The following is a 21,454-nucleotide window of genomic DNA, read 5'->3' on the forward strand; positions in this document are numbered from 1 at the left end:
GATGAACTGATCAGACTTTGGTGGTCAAAGTCCCTTATGATCTCATAAAAAAACATTTGGTCATAGCTGACATTAATTATGACATAATTTCACACAAATGTCTAATAGGATAAAATGATCAAGCGATGACCTGTATCCAAAAGCTCAAAGGACAACCTCACTGTGACATTATGTTCTGCAAAAACAGTTTTCAACATCATAACTCAGGAACTGAAGGGGAGACTTTTGGTCAGACACTAAAATTGTGACACTAATCTTGGGTGCCGACCTTGAAACTTCTCCTAATGGTATAAATCTTTTGTGCTGCCCGAGGGGAATATGTTTGTCAGACATCCATGTTTTGCAAGAAAAAAAACAACTTTTAATAAATTCCTTCAAAATCTTCACTATGTATGTTATATGAGTCTGGACAGACATAGACGTCAAACAGCAACTTGACAGGTTGGCGGAGGCATTTAACTGAAAGATTTGCGCCGTAAACTGTGTATATAGTCCTGGATAAGTGCCAAGTCAGAGAATCACACACATATATATGCACTTATTTTACAGACAAAAGAAATGTCTGACATGTTTTGCTCTCAAGAAAATTTAACCATAAATATTTTTATTTTGCATATCGACATATATAAATCATCTTTGCAATGCCCCTTTTTGACACTCAAAACTAATAAAGGCTCGTAAAACCAAAGCTGAGGAAGTTGGACGGAAACCTGCTAATTTTTATTGCCAGTCATCCATTTTCAGTCCACTTGTTTTTCCTGAGGCATCCTGTGTGAACTGTGAATGTTGCCTCTTCCTGAACTCGTCATCCATGAATCACTGTCCGCTCCTGCCACTGCGAGGGAAGACGTGGGGTCTTGATGCGGACAAATGTCAACACATTTCCTCTCAGAATTGCATCATGGCTTTTGTTGTGACAGACTAATTATTTTTTTATGTCCCAATGGCTGTTTGTCATTGCTTTACTCTTATGGACGCATCCAGTGTGTGGCAAACCACATGCTTCCCTCTTTGACTCAGTTCCTGTGCCCCGTGGAGCGTGATGTTGCCTTTAGCTGTTGTCAGTATTCATGATAGGAATGTATTTTTGTAGTATTCACTAAACAAACAATTTTAACAGTTCATTTTAATGACATCTCTTTCATATCTTGACCTCAGTGAATTGGCTGTAAGATTAAAACAATAAAAGCTACATGTCACATGTGGCCAGTACATGAAGCAGTTTGGTTGTTTTAACTTTAATAGGGCAGCTCCATTATTTTTATTTATTTTTTTGAGATTTTTATCTAATTCTGTAGCTTTTCAGTAGTATTTCTTTTATATATTCATATCTGAAAATTCAAATTTTGGTTAAAGTATGTTTGTTTTTATATCAAAATCTTATTTTGCCAAGCTTTTCTGAAAACTTTTTTCGATGTGACCTGACAAAGGTTCCTGGACAACGATGTTGCTTCAAACCAATTTACTGCTGTGGCTGCCGCGTAAGTGTGGTTCCAATAGTCAAACAATAACACAACCGAACGTAACAATCGAAGCAACAATAGACAAGCAACTTCCATGTGCCACAAAGTGAAATCACTGTTTCTGTAAATGGAGTCTCAGAAAGGGCTATCTGACACAAGGTTAAACTTTGAAAATATTCTAAATATAGTGTACATTTTAGTGTACATTTACACTTTTTTTTTTTTTTTTTACGTGGCTAAATGTTGCTACCGTTCCGAGCCATCAGGCTTCCCATCCTTTGATATTTCTGCATTAGACAATTGTTGGAAAATCAATGATCAGGACTGCTTTATGGCTGTATTTGACTGAGCTTTATATTAACCCAATGAAGCACTGCTCCTTGATTTGTCAGGTATTGACTGAATTAGTAATAAACTAGACTTTCCCATGTGGCTTTTTATCCATATCCAACCCCAAGTTGACTGTGTCACGACACATATGACTCACAACCTTAAAAATAACAACAAAAAATTGCAACTTTTAAACATTTAGAATTTTTATTTTGTACTTGAAATGATAAAACATTGCTGAAAAAGGTTGGTGAACTGCGTATTCACCAGGCTGCTCGTTGTTACAGTGTAGAACAGGAAAACGACAGTAAGGCTTATGTCGTAAGCTCTCTGCCTTGTGGTTGTGTTTAATAATCAACTTCAGGTACATAACAGCTGGTAGACCATTACAGTCAAACAGTAGTATTATTGGTGAGAAATTCATCTTTCTCACATGTACAACTTTACCACAAAGCTTGTCTAAAAAGAAATATTGCATAAATTAAAAAAAATACATTCCCAAAAGACTGCATAAAAGATAATCATGTATGAGCATGTGGGAACATACTGCAGAATTATATTTTAAAAAATCTTCTTACTGTATGTGCAATAAAATTGTTAACTAATTAGGACTCAATATCTGTCACAAATGTCTGTCATATACAATAATGTTAAATATCAAACTTAAAATCTACTTATAAATTAAACAACAAATGTACATACAATCTCAGGAGAAAAACACTATCTTAAGAGATACATTTTCTGTGGCATTTTTACATTTGCATTTATATTTTACGCCTTTAACAGAAACGCAAAAATCATTATGAGCCAGTCGTTGATCTGCGTGTTGTACCATAGTCTCTTTTATTCAATGACATAGGCAGCTATTACTCAAAACATAAATAATTGAATTAACTACATTAAAATCTTATAGAAAATTAGATTAATTAATGTCTATTTTTCCTCTGGCCTCTTCTGTCCTGTTAGCTAGCTGAATGTAATCACTATACCTATAGCTCTCTGTACATAGTTTATCTGTCTGTGTCATTTTGACAGTCCATATTTCACAATTTCTTGCAACAACCCATTTGATTCAAACAATTAAACACAAAAACATGCACAAAATATGTCTTTCCAAAGGTATGTAAAAAATGTTCATGAAGTGCTTTGGCTCCCTTGTGAATTTTATTTTTGGTTTTGTTGTTTGTTGCCATTTGTCAGGCAAATTTTGCTTAGCATTTTTGTTAAATCAGAGCATGACGGTTCAAAGGGAACCTGAGAAGTCTGCTGGTCTGATCATCATTGTAGTGGACTTCAGTGAGTAGCCCGAGCCTTTCCAGTAGTACCATTTGATCCCATTGAAGCGATTTGAGTTCTGGCCTTGTTGGTAATACATCCCATTCAAATTGGACGGACCGCAGGCATCAAACCACCAACCTAGAATACAGGACATACTTAAATTTAGATGTTATATCGTCAAAGAAGATAATACATTCAACACTGTGTAGAACAGGGGTTGTGTTTTCTGTCTTTTCTGTGGTGTGATATTGTAACCTGTGATAACAAAAGGCTAGTTTGGTTAGTTTGGCTAAGAACTTTGTCGCTTTCATTCTTGACAGCTCCGTCATAGAATAAAAATAAAATATTACAAACTTTAAAGCCTTTTTTAGAATGGAACCATCTTTACGTCATCCTGCACTGACTTTTGATGTGTTTACACATTACAAATGCATTATTCTTTTAATTTAGAAAGCTGTGAAAAAGAGTTGTACCATCGTAGCACAATAGAATTCATTATAGAATAAATTAAAATTGTACTTATATGCAGACTTTATAAACAATGCCGTGGGGAGACTGCCTACAACCCTGTCAAACCTGAACCTTTGAGGTTAATAAGCTGTAACATCTACTGCATATTGAATCATTAGAGAAAGTTAAGGTTTCAGCAAAACTAATGAGCATTAAATTACACATTTTAATTGATTGCTCTGAGAAAGCTTCATTAACTGTTATATGGCGTGTGTATGATGAAAAGCATGAATGCACTTTTCAGCTGTGCTGTGCTATAGCTCAATCCATGTCATGTCATCATGTCAGAGAGCCGCCAGTATCTGTCTGTTAAGAAGTGTCAGTACACTCTTCTGTATGTGTCATGGTGTTCAGGCAGGCGTTTTACATTTTGCAGCATCTAATTGGATGTACAGTAAAATTGCTACTGTTACTATGTCATAGAGTTGTTGTTTTAGGTCCCAATGACATTTTTTTTTAGTATTCATTAGCGTGCACTGGGAATACTACTGGAAAACAAAACAAAATCCAGAGTCTTTGATAAACCAATTTATAAGTCAGTCCCTTAATAACTGGCCTGTCATACGTAGTACCCTGGTATAGCATGTGTGTCTGTAAACAGTAATCAAGAAATCTGCAAACCATTTTCAGCTAATATATAATACATGGGATTCAAAATATGGTTTTCCATAGTTATTCAGTCCCTGCAGGATTTCATGGGCTCGTTTTTGATTGTTAGTGGCTAAAATGTCTGATTTCATGGCAGCTTTTTTAAAAAATTACAATGCATCAAGTGAAAGTTGCAAAATAGATTGGAGTGATGTTTCGATTCAGAGCCTTTTTCTGTCAGCATTCGGTGTCTCCAACAGCAGTAGTTCACAGACAATCAGCTGATCACAGAGGGTCATCTGTCGCTGCCATTTGAAGAAGTGCTGCAGAACCGTCTCCATGAGCTGCTCTTCTCCTGCTCTCTCTGCCCGATTAGCATAAGCTAACAGCAGCAGCGACTAACATTCATCCCTGAGCTGTTAAACTCTCCTAAAAATCTCACACCAACACCAAAACAGCTCAACTCTGCCATTTATCTTTAATAACTTAAGTAACCATGGCTGTGTGATGTTAGCAGTTAGCCCTGTCACTGTGAGTGTGACTCTGTCCCAGGCATGGAGCTCGAAGAGAGAGAAAAGAAGGGTTGAGTGAATCAATACACTGCGTGCAGTTCAACAATGAAATGAGATTTTACCCGTTTTAAATTGTGAATTTGTGATAAAATTGTGGTGATTGGACACCAGAATTCATAGGAATCGGCTTAATTTGCGTTGAATGTCGTGATTGCAACATCCTAGAGAGGCAGCTTATTATGCCTTTATAGATTTAGTACATTCATCAATTTTTTTGTTCATTCAAACAGCCAGTTTCGTATTTTTAACAGCGGGTTGACTCTTGTTACTGAGCCAGTGCCACTCAGACAACCATTGTGCATAATGTGCATACGGAGTCCCCTGTGAAAGACCCCTCCTGGGAAAAAAGGGAGAGGGTTAGGGTTTTCATGCTTTCCTGCTCACTTGGCAGACCCCAGTACAGAGGGAGACAAACTTCTGGCAGCAGAGTCACTTTGAAGGGAATGGAGGAGGACCTTTAAGCTACAAGAGGAGAGAGGGAAAAGCTCTGTTCCCAGGCTATTAATGTCAGCCATTGTAGGGGCTGAATTCCCCAATGAGTTGATCAGTGATTAACTCTTAGCTAATTGTGCTCTTTGACCTGGCCACAAAAGTATGGGAGCCCTCAAAATGCCCTTGAAGATTTTTCGGGGAAGTGCCAAGATTTGGGTGGGTGGGAATTTGTTCCACATCACAAATTGACGGGAATATTGTATTTTACAAATTTATTTACAAAAATGTGTTTCTTACCCCCTGTTGTCAGTTGTGAACATTTGCAAACACATTTGTCGTTGTCTGCATCCTTTGTACTGAAATCACTTCCTGGCTGCCCGATGCTGCTTATTTTGCCTGCTGTTCCACTGAAGCCTTTAAGGTGTATCCTGTAGAGTGGAAAAGGAAAAATGAAGGAAGAGGAGGAGGAAGTCTGTGATTGCTGTTCCTCAAAAGGCAACGTGAACTCACTCATACAGTTGTTTGGCTGTAGCTTCACTAGCACTGGATCTAAAATGGGGTTTGGCATAAAGTGTGTGCTATTTTCATTACAATTTTGTTCTCTTACTTCTGCTCTTTGTGGTTTGTTTTTTTCACAAGCAGTTTGATGATTTCATTTGTTGTCGTGCTGTTTTTATTTTTTTGCTGAAGGATTCATGTTGTGCTATTTGTGCAGTGTCTTTGTGGGAGTTATTTGGAATTACTGAGCCAACTAACTGGAGACCAGATTGGTCATAGTCAAGTAGACTTAAGACCTGAAAAGAACTGTGTTGAATCAGAGCTTTTCAAGGTCTGTTTGTCAAATTCAAAGGAAGTATCCATTCCTCTCCTGAAATCAGCTTAGGTTCGGAAAAGAAAATACTTCTTACGGTTGTGTTTTTGCCAAGCGGTGCAGACAGTTAGAAAACAAGACATTTTATGTATTTCCTATTTTTCAAACGCTCAGACCAGTTTTATGATATTTTCTTTGGGCTGATGCCAGTATGTCAGTAACAGGAAGTAAATAGTCTTATACAGCAAAGAGCGACCATCCACAGGAATTTCTATAATGTGTTTTGCCTTTATGTTGAAAAAGGAGGTCAGCATTGATGACCACAAGCTTGTTCTTTCTAAAGTGGTTTTCAGGAGATAAATGTATGTGTGATATGATCCAGGGACACGCTGATTGAATAAATTATCAATCAAGACTGTAGAATTAATCCTGCTTGCACATTAATAGGAGGAGTTAACAACCAGAGCGAATTCAGTGGAAAATCCCCTCAAGCACCGTCAGTGTGTCCATTCATGTGGTCGCAACTGTAGAGAATTAGTCTGATAATCAGACTGAATGGTTTCACTTCATTATCTCATTCATTTGCTTAAAAAAACAGATGTGGGTGAAGATTCAGAATTATGGATCCAGGCTGGAAGAAAATACATGATAATTACAGCCATTATGCTTTTAAGCTTTGGGAATATATTCATGTATGAAGTCGATTTTCATGACACTACATGTGAGTTCTTCTGACGATGGAGCTGTAAAGATGCTTTTTCTTTGTTCAAGAAAGCATCTTGTTTCAAGTGCCACTCTGTGTTGTCACTTACATAGCTGTTAATTTCCTCATAATAATTGCAAGGATTTGAGTTTTGAGGCTGTGCTTTAGTTACGCTCCTTGATTAAAACCTGGCACCAGTTTCTGGGATGTGTTTTGGATGGCAGACTTCAAAAGCACTGTTGTAAGAGAGACGCATGATTTGCTGATGGGCGTCTTTGTCCTTAATAACTTGGGCTACAGGAGCTGTGAAATTTTGGCTTTAAAGAAAAATGCTCAGTAATTGCCGCCAAGCATCTGACACACACGTTTCTTTGATGTTGTCATTACCTGTAATTTTGTGCTTCACTGTCGAGGGTAAACTGGTCATATTGCGAGAATCCAGAGTTTCCTTCCCAGTCACTCAGCTGGATCCTCAGATTGTAGGACTGCTGAATTGTCAGTCTGGAGACAAATTCATTTCCTAACCAGTATTCACCTGAAGGTTCTCCAAATCCCTGGAAAGACACAAAGGAAGTGTAATTAAACCTTTGCGAACCCCTTCAGAAGAGGGTTGTAGGTTGCTTTTTTTTCATTAACATAACAGCAAACAGACAGAAACACACATTTCTCTTCTCTTACACAGCATGTGCTTTTTCCTTGGAACTCAAATATTTCATCAGCATACTTAAAATACTTCCAGCAGTTACACAAAACAATCACCAATATTCATATTCACAGTGAGATATTGAAAAGAAAGTATGCCAGTTTTAACTGAGCTTGCATTGTGGTAGGAATAAAGGAAATGGCATGAATGCTTTTCTCTGTAATGATTGCTCCGTGGGGACTTGAGATTCTTTTTTGGCATAGCATCGGCCCATTTATCTGCTACTTGGCGTTGGCAATGTTGGTCTATTTTTGGGAGTCCTCCTTTTGATTGTAGATTTTAAGCACAGTTTTGGGTGCACTTACAGAAATATTAGATGTGCTGTAATTGATGCTTATGGGTGGCAAATTATAGTGATTTTAAATTCAAATTATTTTCATGGATAGCAGATGGTGATCACCTAGGATTGCTGTTTGTGGTGTGTCTATTCTTCTTTGGATTCCATGTAGTAATTCCCCCAACAGAGGAGCACCAACACGCCTTTAAAACACTTGCAGTTGCCCAAACCAATTCCTCTTACTGTATATGGAATGAAAACCGTAGCCTAGGTTGTATTTTTTTTTAAAGGAAGAATTTCTCCTTGATAGTTTTTACCTTTTTGTACTCCTGCCACGTACGGTGAAAGTCAACATGTCCGTCAAAGCGTTTTTGTAGTACTGTCCACCCACCTCCTTCTGTCTCCATGTCACAGAAAGCCTTCAAACAACACAAGGATAAAGGGGCTGCTGCAATTATTAATTCAAAATTAATGCTCTGTGAAGAATCCATGCTCATTAATAATTAGACAATGCTGTCTTATGTGAGGTTAGTCAGAGCAAATGTTGAGTTGCAGGGCAGGGATAAAGAATTAAAGTCCAAGTCTTATTTGCTGAAAAGTTTCTAAGGAGATCACAGTTTTAGCTCAAGCATGCACATCATTAATGGAAGCCCAAGAACATTTTAATTTAACTACCTCTATCACAATACTGTGTACTGAGCACCTCTAGAGGTTTTATTTACAAGGTTGTGTAAGTGTGGGTGGGTCAGTGCATGCCTAGTTTGACTCAGTTAAACAGGCTTACTTTACCTTAACCTCCATTGTAGTGTTGGGTAATGTGAGAGTGTAGACTCCACTTTGCGTGTTTCCTGACTTGAAGACAGCAGCACAGTCGGTGAATGTGGTCGGAGTGTCCTGCATCATGACAGTTTTGCTCTCTGCAGAAAAAATAGCCTTGTTAATTTGGCACACTATTGTACGGCATTTAACCGTCCTCCTTTGATAAGTTCACATCTTCTTAGAGGAAAATAAGGTCACAGTCATTCCTTCAGTGTTTCTGCTCTGACAGTGAGGCATGCTGTAATTAAAGTGAGGTGGCCTTCTTTAGTGCAGGCCAACACACAGCGCAACCGCACACAATGGCTTCACGAATTAAACATGGGTTGTTTTGTACTTTTAATGATAACAATTTTCAAACTCAGACAAACCTGCAGTTTTATTCAAGAAATAGTGCATTTCATTATGTCGCCTGTAAATGGCATTATATAACCTTTATTAACTGTAGCTCCATAGGAAGAGCGGGTCGCCCACTAATTGGAAGGTCAGTGGTTCAATATGCAACCCCGCCGCTTTGCATGTCGAAGTATCCTCAGCAAAGATACCTAACACCAATTTGCTCCTGATGGTGCGTGGGTGCTTATGAGGTGGCAGACTTGGTCACCAGTGTATGAATTTGTGCGTAAATGGGTGAATGCAACATAAAGTGTGAAAGCGCCTTGTGTGGTCAAATGAAAAAAAAAAAAAAAGCACAATATACAAGTACAAAGTCACAGAATTTTACTTATTGAGAATTTTACTCAATAACACTGCTTTTTTATCTGCCAAATAGCATCAATTTTTTAAGAATTGCATGCAATTTTGCAACACAGTAAACCATTAGGTGCCTTATTTATGATATTTGAATACTGATCCAGATAAATACAATGTGCTTCTAGGCTCATGCCAGACAGTAAGCTAATGTATACTGTAACATTGTAACATCACAACAACACTGATTAATTGGTCAATTTTGTTTGTGCTATTGTCTGACTTGTTTTGGCCATGAATAACAGCACTCAGCTGGTTGAATTAGTTGCAGTCGCTGCACAGTGTATGGATACTAACTTGTCTAACACTAAAATGTCTAATTCTAAATAGAAAGAATTGCAAAAACATAATTGAATAAAATATTAATCTGTAAATATTTCTTCCTGAGTCATGTCAGACAGATTTTCATCTGCAGTGGTGGTTGTTTGCATGGATATAGAAATGTTTCTAATTGGTTGTTGTTGGTTTTTTTTACTGAGAGACCCCTGGAGGTAGAAATTACATAACGTGGTTTTAATTTGTGCAGGTGTTACATTTATTTCAACGCTGAACTTGCGGCTTCCAAGTATGATGGTGTTTTTTAAAAATATAATTATAAGACTTAAGAGTCCATCAGAAATGTCGGCGGAAACGTGGAGAACAGCTGGCAGATCATTTCCATATATTTAGGAGCTGCCCAGCTATTCATTCTTACAGGCAGTGCATTACATTTTTCTTGATGGGATTGATCGTTTATTCACTACAATTTATTTGGGAAATATTGCAACTAATTTATTGTAACAGAAAAAAATATCTATTTAAGATATTTTTAGCAGCCGGCAAAAGTGCTGCAACACAAAAATGGTGACAGACAGAACCTCCAACAAAGACTGACTGGATAAATATTAAGACAAATGTTCAAAGTAAGGAGATAATGATGTTTTCACCAAATCTCCAGCTTTATAAATTCTGGCAATATGGGGAAAAATGGATTGTGTTTGTCAACTATTAAAGATTAATGATCTTTTACTGAATAAACTGGAAAGTATTTCCATCAGTATAATACTGATTATGTGAGTGTCTAGGTGACCAGCCATGTGGTGTATTACTTTTTTGCTAGTGGAATTACTGTAGAAAAGTTTCGAGTGCACCAGAGAGGTTATGATGACCTGAAGTGCGGACTCACCTTGAGCTGAGCCGGCAGTGATGGTGTGAATGAGGTTGTTGACAGTGTCCAGTAGCTCCTGCTGCTGTCGCTGCAGTACAGTGTTGTTGGAGGACACTTTGAGCAGTTGCTGCTCCAGCTCGCCGATGATGGCTGTCTGCCTCAGTATTAGAGCCTGAAGCTGCTCTTTTTCATCTCGAAGCATCTTCAGCTCCACCTGCCTCTGCTCCTCCATCTCCTCCACCTTTTTCTCCAGAAAGCTGAAGAGAACAGAAAGCAAGTTCAGTAGTGAGCTTTGCCTTTGCAGATTAGCTCAAAACTATCCATTTAGTGACATTGAAAATTAGTATTATCTGTGATTTTCTGACATGTGATTTGATGTCCTCACCTGTTTTTGTCATTCAGCTTGCTGATGTCATTTGTTTGGACAATTAGTTGTTTTTCCAACTTGTTGGTTGACAAGGAATTTTCAAGAAGCTGACGCTCAAGTCTAGTTGTATGATGAATTACCTAAAAACAAAAAAAACAAGGTGAAGCAGTTCAGTCAGGCTGTATCCTTGAGATATCTTACTAAAGCCTTCATTCATCCATCAGTAGATTTTTGATGCTCCAGACTGATGCAAACACTTTGCACTTCAAATTAGTCTCAAGAGGGGCTCGAGACTCTCCATTAATTAAATGAGTTTACCTGCAGAACACAGCACATTTCCAAGTTTAGTCAAATAAAACACTGATCAACTGTCATTATTTTTACTTTGAAATTTTTTATTTGCATATTACACTTCTCCGATTTGATGCTTAATATTGAATGCAAATAACAACACTGCTTGCATCAATTTAGAAAAAAGTAAAAAAGCATGTAACATATTAGAAGGTATAGCAACAAAAGCAAAAACAACATGTGTATAAAAATCTTAAATACCATAACAATCTTAAAACACTTTGTCAGGTCGACCGGCAAATTGTCTTCCTCCATTAGTGGATCAAATTCAGCACAAGCCCAGTTTGCACTTTGAGAGTGAGCAAACAGCCATTTGTAAAATGGAAAATCTGACAGGAAAGAACGACCAGATTCCAATACAGCAGACGTACCTGAAAGAGGGAAACATTCAAAATCCACCTATTTTTCACAGACAGATGTATTGAACTAAACTCTGGGGTTGGGGACCTTGCCTCTAATTTCCCAGTTCGGAGGAACTGAACTCAGCAAAAAGCAGGTTGTTTACACGGATCGTAGCTATGTGTCTCCAATGGAGCTGTTGATGCCTTTGAACAGACGGATGTCTGATTGTGACAAACTGATAGACCCTTTCTGTGGGAATACAAGTGTGCTAATAACAGGAAATGCTGTACAGTTGGCTCACATAAGGTCATTGACGTGTAGCCACAATAATAAACTGACGCAGTCGTGCCTGTTTTTCCCTCTGCTTATTTTTTTTTTCATTATTTAATGCAGTGTATCACAAAACACACTTAGGCTTACATCTTTGAATGGAAAAAACGATTTGTTACATATTACTGCATTCATGTCATTAAAAACTACTTGCATCACATTTTTATTCTGTTGAGAAGCCTTTTATACTTTAATGCAAACAGTTATCAGAGTTTTGACTTTCTCAGAGTTCTGCTTGCATAGCATGTGTGCACTTTTTGTGTGTGCTTGTGTATGTGGATGCAGTCTCACCTGCGCCTCCACATTGGTCAGTTTTCTTGTTTGCTCTGCAGTTTGACTCAGCAGGTTTGTTCCAATCTCAATCATCGTAACTGTGTGGTTGTGAACAGCAGTCTGTTGGAGCTGGACCATGTCCTGCTTCATGCTGTCCTGTATGTAGTTCTCCAGCTGCAACATGGAAGAAATTCAATTAGCTTGAGCTCAAGAGTTACTGATTGGTGTCATTAACCAGCGGTTTTGTTGTGCACGCAATCCTGTATTACATTAAGATCGATAGATCGGTGTTGCTCACTACAATCTGCTGTTGTCATGTTGGACACAGAGCAGGTCTGTTTCTTCCTGCGATTCTTCTGCAACCTCAGTTCTTGTCATTTGTTCATCTTTTCTTGTTCAGATTCACCTCGTCGGTTCTGGGACTCGTTCCAGGCACTAACATTCTCTAAAGTCTTCATTGTTCAGTGAGTGGAGTGCAATAAACACCACTTGTCATAGAGAGTCAAGTATCAGCAGTTACCTAGCTTTTAACTGGCATACTGTGGATCAGTAAACAGTGTGTAGCCGTGCTTAAATTAAAAAAAAACATTTGAATTTCTTATTTTCGAACTCTCTGGAGAGCACGTAGCAGACATTTTGTATATTTTATTGTTGTTTTGTTTTACACCCTGATTACACCAATTTTTACCCTTCTGTCTGACATAATAATAACAATAATAATAATAAACTTGATTTATGAAATGCTTTTTGAATCAAAGTTGCATAGTTCCATGGTTGAACCCAGATTAAAAACAATGCAGAATTTAGGCAATAAAATCAGGCAACTTTGAGGAATACAAAGAAAAACAAATTTCGATGAGCAATGTAACAGATGAGCAATGTTTGCAACTTATTGCTCTAAAGATTGCACTGAAACAAAAAATAACAGTTACAAAAGAAAAGCGTACCCAATGACAATATAAGATAAAAACAGTGGCAAAAAGAATAAACAAATAAGACATGCTTAAAAAGACAGTGTGCTAAAATTAATAAAATACTTTTTTAAACATAAGTTTTACGAAGATTTCACCAATTTTACAAGCATCAGATCCTCGGACCTACAGTTATCACACAAGATACGCCGATGTTCACATCCTGGCACCATTGGTGTTATCAAGTTGAAAAACCTGTATTTCCATCATATTTCTCTACTTTTATGCTATGAGTACATGAAAATATGCATTTATCAACCTGTTTTGGAAATAGACTGATGGTGCTATGTTAGAAAGTTACCATTAGAGAGCTAAAGGGTTGACAGGTTCCACATGGCGTTTTCAGTAGTTTTATTATATGGTGTCAGATATTTTAGTAGCTTCTTTAAATTGAAAAAAGAATCATTTACACAAAGATGTTCATCCTGAAAGTCAAAATGTGAAAAGTAGTATTCAGAATCATTGTGACTCAAAATGATTTAAAAAAAAAAACACACATCCACAGTTCTGATGTAACCTTGCCCACACCAAACCTCTTAATCATAGGAATAATACAATGAGCATGCCTACTGCCAGGGTGGGAAAAGGTCAGTGTTTCGTCTTTACGAGATTTGTTCTTCTGTACCTTACAGTATTGCCAGATTTAGACAGAGACCAATCATTAAGTTATTTCCTGCATGGTGTTCCTGAGTGGCAATCAGGTCACACGACTCGTAAACAGGATGGAAGTGTTGAGTGAGGAGTTACATCCTTCGTGACAGTATGGAAACCAGCGTCAGTTGAATATCTTTGTCATCTACAATAAGTTTGCATAATCACCTCTGTTGTTTACTCATCAGTCAGCAATTCGAGCCTGAACAGCCAATTTTAGTTTAATTTTTAATTGTGGAAAAATACAAGTTAAATGTGCAATTAGCGCTGATTTTGTTTGTCTTCCTTTCATGACGTCCAGTTTGTTTATGTTCTTGGATACACAAAAGGATGTGTGGTCGGTGGCTGTCATTTGAAATCTTGGCAGGATGTCCCATTGACACTCAAGGATCTAATCAGTTGTTTACTCCGTGTGTCTCAGAGGCATCGGTAAAAAGTGACTGAGTTCCTCAACAAATTGTTTTCCTCAGTTGTCATCAGCCGGTGCAGCGTGAATAAGATATTGAGAAATGAAGTGGCCATTTAAAATATGTAAATCACACCTGATGGAAGTATTTATTGTGTCCTGATTTGGAACTTCTTTTTGTTTTTTTCAAAATAATGTGTGGAGAAATCATGGTTTAGGTCATAGGAAGGAGACTTTTTTGTAGACATACTGAATATGTTTATGCAAAAGCGTGACGTTATTTAAGCTTTTAATGCTGCGGTCACATAGAATCAGGCAGATGATAGATGGCAGATGGACAACATCTTCCAGACAGCAGAGAAAAACAAGACAGGACAGAAAAATTATATGTTATGATGGTGATGACCTATTGTTTACAAAGAATGGAATGAAATAAAATAAATAAAATAATTTTGTATTTTATATATTTTTTCTGGTAATTGTTGGGGTTGCCCTCGTTTTTCGCCTTGTGTGAACGCAACATCTGGTATAAATTCCATCGCTGTTAAAGTCATCAAGGTTATGAGGAAAAAAGTAACGCCTGCACTCTTACTCCATGCCACACAAGTTTAATGAAGACTTGACGAAGATCTAAATAGGACTGAAACATTGTCTTCATGAAACTCGTAGGAGTAAGTGTGCAGGCGTTACTTTTTTCTTCATTTCGTTGTGCGCACAACTACCCTCTCTCTAACAGGAAGTCAAAAAGTTAAAATGTTTAACTTTTAATGGCAGTACCGTCCACCATTACCATTGCCGGTATTCTCTGCCAGCCTAACTTTTAATTTACTCCCCTGTTACATCGACTAAAATGATCTCCTTGGTTTGCCACCATCTCCCTGATTCCATGTGAACGCAGCATAAGTGACAGTCTGAGTCCTCTAAATTTGGTGGCAATTTTTTGTTTTCTGAAGTTATTTACCAGGTTTCCCACTGTTCCTTAAAATAAACATTTTTTAAATTAGACATAAGCAGACATGGGTCATAAAAAGGGCTTAAATTATGCATTTTGTGCAAGCTTAGAAATCCACTCAGCTTACACAATACATTGATTTGCTGTGGTGTGTTAGAGAATGTATTCACACATTCAAGCCCCTCTCTGTTTTTCATTGTTGATTGTGAGCTTCTGTCAAGCCTGTTATTTCTCATTATAGAAATTATGAGTGTTGTCACATTCTAACTTATATCCATGCTGTGCCATATTGGGTCCTTGAATTTGAGGGAATTGGGCCTGGGAAGTCTTTGAATTGGATGCTTAAGGTGTGGGAATCCTTTTTACACTTTATTTAAACTTTTTCGTCCATCAAGCCACTCCTGTAAATGGGGATTTAATGGAAGGTTTGATGAGTGAGGCTCTTTTATGATTAGCTAAAGTTAAATGTCATCCAACTGACCGTCCCTCTGTTTCCTTTACCTGCTTGTTCTTATTGAGGGTTATTGGGAAACCTTTTAAAACATGGAGTGGATACCTTTTACCCTATGAATGTTTTATTCAAAAGTAGAATTTTATTATTTCAACATATATGATTATGAATGAATTAAGGTTGCATTAAAGGTAGCTCGCTTACAGCTGTAGCATTTACTCTGTATTTACTGTTGGAGAAATGCGGCCTTCTTATTCTATCTGAGAAGACAACACCTCACCTCTTCACCACACTTTACAGCTTGTCAGGATTCAATAGTCTTTTCACAAAGTATTCCTGAGTTGTAAAGCAAATAATTCCCACAGCACACCTGCCGAATTATAGATATTTACAAAGTCAAATCCTTCCACTTAGTTTACACAGAGCTGTGGTAAGATATAATATTTAATATTGAGAATCCTTATTTTATTCGGATGTATTTTGGAGTTTATACAAATCAGTTGTTTTCTTTATGGCAAAAAGTAGAAAAAGTAAAAAAGTATTTTAGGAAATAATGTTTGCGTTGGGAAACTTTAACCATCCCACCTAAGCAGCCATTTCTTCTCCCGTATTTATCCTCCACCTTGCACATTGATTCGGTGAAGTCACACAACAGAAGAGGGTACTAAAATCCTCCTCCAAACATGTTTGCAATGATTCTTTGTAAGAAATATGTAACCTGCCACTGTGTCAGATGTGCTGCTGGACTTTGTCAGCTCTTCCCTTGTTGTACGAGCCAGCTTTGGTTCCTGAGGCAGTCCTTGAGCTTTTGTGCCCTCTGAGCTCTCCTTCAGAACAGATCAGAGCTCGCTTTATGTTACCAGACAGAAATTGTGCGATCAAGCTGTGAGGTGGTCTTGTCTTGTCTGGCTCGTCTTGTATAGTTCTGATCAGTAATCACACTCTGAAGAGGGAGCAGAGAGGGAGCGAGACAAGAGGCGGTTCACCTCTCTCACCCGGGCAAGTAAAGCCTCAGCGGACTGAAAAGGAAGTATGTGTCTCTTGTGTGGACACCTGTGTTGAGTCTTTGTCAGTCATCAAAACCATTGTGTCCTTTTGCAGTGAATCAAAAGTGTCTCATGGACACTAAGCACATTTGTTGATTTTGTTTCCAAGTCTGTATTATCACAGCCGATTTTCAAAAGTGCCTTTTCAAAAGAAATAGAATATGGTTGGTAATGCCATGTGTAATTCTTTTTTTTTTTTAATAAGCAAGAGGGGAAAAATCAATACAACATTATGTAATATCTTTGCATGGCAATATTGTATCGATACACGGACGTCAAGTATCTTTTTTTAACCACATAAATTATTACTATTACAAATACAAATTAGCTACTACAGATTAACTGTCACTGCAGTAGTAAAATAATTTGCTTTTTCAGTCCAAGAGATACAATTTGCTGCAGTAAAATGATTCAAAGTGATCAGACTGAAGACTCATCAGAAAAACAGATGTTGACAAAGTTTTACTTTGGGGACACAGTTTGCACTTGTAAAAAGGCACTAAATCAATATATGGCAAAATACTATGTTCAGCATATCGCAAAACATTTCAAAACGCTGTATCACGACTGAAGAATCATGATAAAATTGTATTGTGCCACTTATGGTGATTTCCACCCCTGTTTTTTATGTGCTACAGCTCTGACTTAACTTACCAAGTCGTTGTAATTAATGTAAATTGTAGCTAATTTTTAAACAGTTATGTCATGTCTGGTTTTGTGGAACAGCGTAATATTGGTTAGCCTGACTCGTGTTAGTGTGGTACTTAAAAAAAGGTTGTGGTTTATTATGAGTCTGAATAATCTGCCAATTGCATGAAATCAAAAACAGCAGATATCCTTGAATTTTTGTGAGTCAGAAAAAAAATACTTTCTTGTTGTTCTAGATGTTATAATTGCCAAAGTCCCTCATGTTGAAGCATATCAGATAATTCTACAAATGTTTTAGTGTGAAATTTGGTCAATATTTCATCCAAATGATCCCCAAGCTCCATACCAGGTGTTTGAGTTTCTTTAAAATGCTACCGTCTTTCCTTTCCACAAAATTGGAAAGGAAGTATGAATATCTCCAGTGGCACCTGTACAGGAAGTGTAGCTGTTAGGCACACTTTGTACTCTTATAAATAGACCTCATCCTATTTTCCACAGAAACGCTCAAATCACTGTAATCAAGGCAGTCATTGGTATCACAGTGGGTTCGGACACAGCTTTACCTTGAGCAGCCATTGCGTGTTGTTCTCCATGATGATCTCCAGCTGTTCCAGCCTCTGAGCAGACTCGTCGTTGTCCACAGGTCCATCCTCTTGGATCGGATAGTTGTAGTTGCTGCTCTGGGTTTGGCAGTTTTCCTGCTCAGGCAGCAGAAAGGTGTAGCTGCACGGCCCGTTCTGGATCTGATATTGTCTCTTACTCATAGCACTGTATCCCGTCCCCAGACCAAGGCAGAAACTTAAAACTAGTAAGTCCACATTCAGCATCTTCATAGTAGAGCTATTTACCTAAAAATAAAGTTAGCACAAGTTGGATGTGCAGGTTCTCTCAGTGACTGAATGTCTCTGTCCAATAGCATCCAAGTGTAAACAGTCCTCTTGAGGTGCGGCAGATTCTTTTTATTCCCTCTCAGTGGTAGGAGGAGAAAAAGCCATCAGGAATTAGAGGTAGTCTGTCATTCCCTTTAGGTTACCGGTGCCAGTCTGCATGTGCTTGATTTTCATCAAGCTCTCAACCACTTGTTTGAGCTGCCCGAGGCCCCTCTGATTAGCTGTGAGTTTAAACCACTCCCCCGTCACTGTGACCAGTCACTGTGAAGAGCAGTGAAGTGCAGATTCCTTTCAGTACACACGCACTTCACTACACGGACGAGCAGATGCACAAAACTACACACGTTCCACTATATCCTCCACGTGTTTTTTTCTTCTCTACTTGAACGGATACTCAGGATGCAGCTGTCCACCTTCAGCACACTCTGATAGTAACAGCATCCATCCCATTCATTGAAAAATGTTTCCCGGCCATTGACAAACACTTGCATCTCTGAATGGGAGATTCACAGGAAAAATAACTCATGACACCCATTTATCTACTATGGCTTATACGGTGTTTTATGAATATAATCTGTACTCTTTTTTTTTTTTTTTTAATCCATCAAAATCTACTGATTTTCCCTTTTGCTGAGACTTTTTCTTTTTGTCATCTTTATTTTTTATTTACATCAGTTTATTTTACAAGTTCAAAATGTTATGAAACAATCCAGAATTCCCAGATCTTTCTTGAGGTCTCAGGGTCTGTAAAGTCTCATATCATCTGTTACTGGTACAAACTGAAAGTGCCACTTGATGACCTCTGACCACAAAATAGTGGCTTTTTTTATTTGCCTCTGCTTCAGGGTAGATTTATGCAAGATACAGATGAAATTTACTTGGCAGATCACTGAGCCATGAGTATAATAAAGCATTGTTTGCTCTTCCAGATCAAAAAGTTATGAGAAAGGTCTTCCTTAGTTTTCTCAACAAGAAAATACAGTTTTTTTTAAGTACCTTGTTAGAATGGAGATTTTTACAGCTTGAATATGTGGGCATGTTGTGGGTGTATACTGTCCCAAATTTTTACGTCTACACCAGCTTGAAATAGAAAGACAAAAGTGATCCCACACAGAGGAATTACTTTGCATTTATTCTAAGTGTGTATCCGTGTGAGTGCTTTGTAAATGATCAGACTTAATACAGATCCTTAAAAAAAAATGGATGTTTTCCAGAATTATTGAAGGCAGTGTTGTCATTTTCCGGCATGCTCTGACGTTGTTAGAGAGTGGAGCATTTCAAGACATCCTTTGTGGACAACATGCCTGAAATGCTTGTGTTAGGAACTTATTTTTTCTGTGGCTTGAAGAAGAAAATGTTTTTCAGTAGAAAATGATTCTAAAAAATCCATCACCCTTGGGTTATGTTTCTAAAAAACAAGAGGATTGACTCTCCACAACATGATACAGTCAAATACAATCTTTTTCTCTTATAATGACTATCCTGCAAGACACCAGTTGTAAGTTTTCCCATGATTGCAGCAGATGCTTTGCTGCAGTCTGTCTGAGGGCTCTTGTGTCACACCAGGGAACAAAGTGCAGGTGTTTAGCACAAGAAAGATAATAACATAGGAGGATGTTTTGTACTATACTGCAGGAATGTGCCTCCATCAAAGACTCTCCTATTGATCTAGTAGCTTCTCTCTTTACTGGCCTCACAGTGTCTTTGAAAAACAGACAAACCTTGGTCCATCTTCAGCGGTCTGCAATGTAATTGAAAATATCTTGAGCTTTTTATCCTCTCATTTTACCTTGACATAACCATGACTGCACCATATTTCATTTTTTGTCAGGACAGCCTTAGATTTGCACTCTGCACTTGGACAGAAATACCAAAACAGAATTGTAGGAAGTAGGCTGATGTAAGAGTTACTGTATACGGGAAATGCAACATATTTAGGGCACATTACCAAAGAGGAAGGACTTGCCGTCATTCCAAAAAGACTGATTTTTTTCAGGTGTTCAGGATGAGTCTCTTAAACTTTAATGGTAACAGTTATTGAACATATCACACTAAAGATGTTCTCATGCAAAGAGCAGACAGTGTAAATGATGCTAAAGCACAGGCTGTAATTCATTATACAAAGAAATGGACAATCTATCTGCCTCTGCAGAAACGTTATTGTGCACAACAAGAGAAGTTTAAGTGTATATTAGTGGCTGCGAAGATATTGATCTGGTTGACCATGTAAGGAGGTGGAATTTCCCAGGTGAAGAATGAATAGTTGCTGGCACTTTACAATTTAACTAATGTTTTAACAATTTCAAGAGTGTTGGTCAGAAAAAGCCTTTTGCCACTGGCATGTCTATAACCCATTCTCTGGAGTTTTGAAAACTTTAGCGCTGAGGAATGCAACAAATTAAATAGTTTATATGCAAATATTTCATAGAGAGATGAGGGTCATGAAAAATATATTTTTAATGCAGCAGTATGAATTAAATTTATGCAAACTGCTGCTGAACACGGCAGAAAGTAAATGTCATAGTTATCATCATGAAAATTCATTTTATTCGATTATTTCTATATCAATTACTCACCCTGTGTTATGTTGAATTCGTGAAAACTTGCTTGTCTCACATGCCTCCACAAGAACGAAGAATCCAAAAATGGAAAAAGTTCTTGATGAATTGAAGGTTCGAGTTTCAAAGCAGCAAAACCATATCAAAACATCAGTGTGCAAAGTCTCCCACAGGTGGTGCAGAGTAATCCAGGTCTCATGTATCTGACCGTATGCTCAATACTTTCCAAACAGACAGCTATTTCAGAAGTGGAAATGAAGTAATAGTGAAACCTATCTGTGCTTCCTTCATTCCTTAATCAGTCAGTTTTTTTTGTAGTGAATCACTTAAATAACCAAAGTCACTTAAACTAACTAAACTAACATCTACCATGTTCAGCAAGGCAAATTTGTGTTTTTATTCGGGAACTCTGGCTTTGAAATGAGTTTCACTTTTAGTGCAGTTTTAAATAGTTTGAACTGAAATAGTAATGCATGTGTTTGGGAAGCACTGAGCATACGACTGAATAAACTTGGATTATATTGCATGAGTTGTGTGAGAGTTTGTAAATGGATGTTTTGATGTAGTTTTTCTGTTGTTTAATGTGATTCCCGTTGACTTCAATTCATGGTTTGATGAGGTTGTTTGTGAGGTTTTATATTGTTTTCTTAAAATACTCATACAATACTTAAACAGCATTTTGTTTAGTTTTTGTCATGTTGCCCTTTTGTGTTTCTTCTATTTTTCTAATCCTCTTTTCTCACATAATAGACCTAACACATAGTCTTCAATCATTCCCTTTGAAGTTCACCACATGGGTTAATGCTAACCTGACCCTGTCCCAGAGCCCTCTGACCAA

The 21,454-nt window shown here is 37.7% G+C and overlaps 2 protein-coding genes across 3 annotated transcripts in view; one reads left to right on the forward strand and one right to left on the reverse strand.

Annotated features, from left to right (window-relative positions):
- Window positions 1–21,454, forward strand: part of mcph1 (microcephalin 1) — a 37,148-nt gene that overhangs the window by 12,749 nt on the left and 2,945 nt on the right. The window lies entirely within an intron of this gene.
- angpt2a (angiopoietin 2a) lies at window positions 1,969–18,700 on the reverse strand. The gene is made up of 9 exons (XM_042501997.2): window positions 17,732–18,700; window positions 12,062–12,217; window positions 10,766–10,887; window positions 10,399–10,637; window positions 8,457–8,584; window positions 7,985–8,086; window positions 7,075–7,241; window positions 5,471–5,601; window positions 1,969–3,209 (listed from the first exon to the last, which is right to left on the reverse strand). The coding sequence occupies exons 1-9, from the start codon at window positions 17,999–18,001 to the stop codon at window positions 3,037–3,039; spliced, it is 1,488 nt and encodes a 495-aa protein (XP_042357931.1). The 5' UTR covers window positions 18,002–18,700; the 3' UTR covers window positions 1,969–3,036.

The sequence above is a fragment of the Plectropomus leopardus genome, chromosome 13 (assembly GCF_026936395.1).
Source record: "Plectropomus leopardus strain MGB_pleo_1.0 chromosome 13, ASM2693639v1, whole genome shotgun sequence".
In the NCBI taxonomy this organism is placed as follows: domain Eukaryota; kingdom Metazoa; phylum Chordata; class Actinopteri; order Perciformes; family Serranidae; genus Plectropomus; species Plectropomus leopardus.

Coding starts and splice junctions, on each gene's coding strand:
- angpt2a (XM_042501997.2), bottom strand. CDS start 18,001: ATGAAGATGCTGAATGTGGACTTACTAGTTTTAAGTTTCTGCCTTGGT. Junction 5,602..7,074: donor AGTGAAGCACAAAATTACAG/GTAATGACAACA, acceptor TCCACTCTACAG/GATACACCTTAAAGGCTTCA. Junction 3,210..5,470: donor TTCACAACTGACAACAGGGG/GTAAGAAACACA, acceptor CCTGTATTCTAG/GTTGGTGGTTTGATGCCTGC.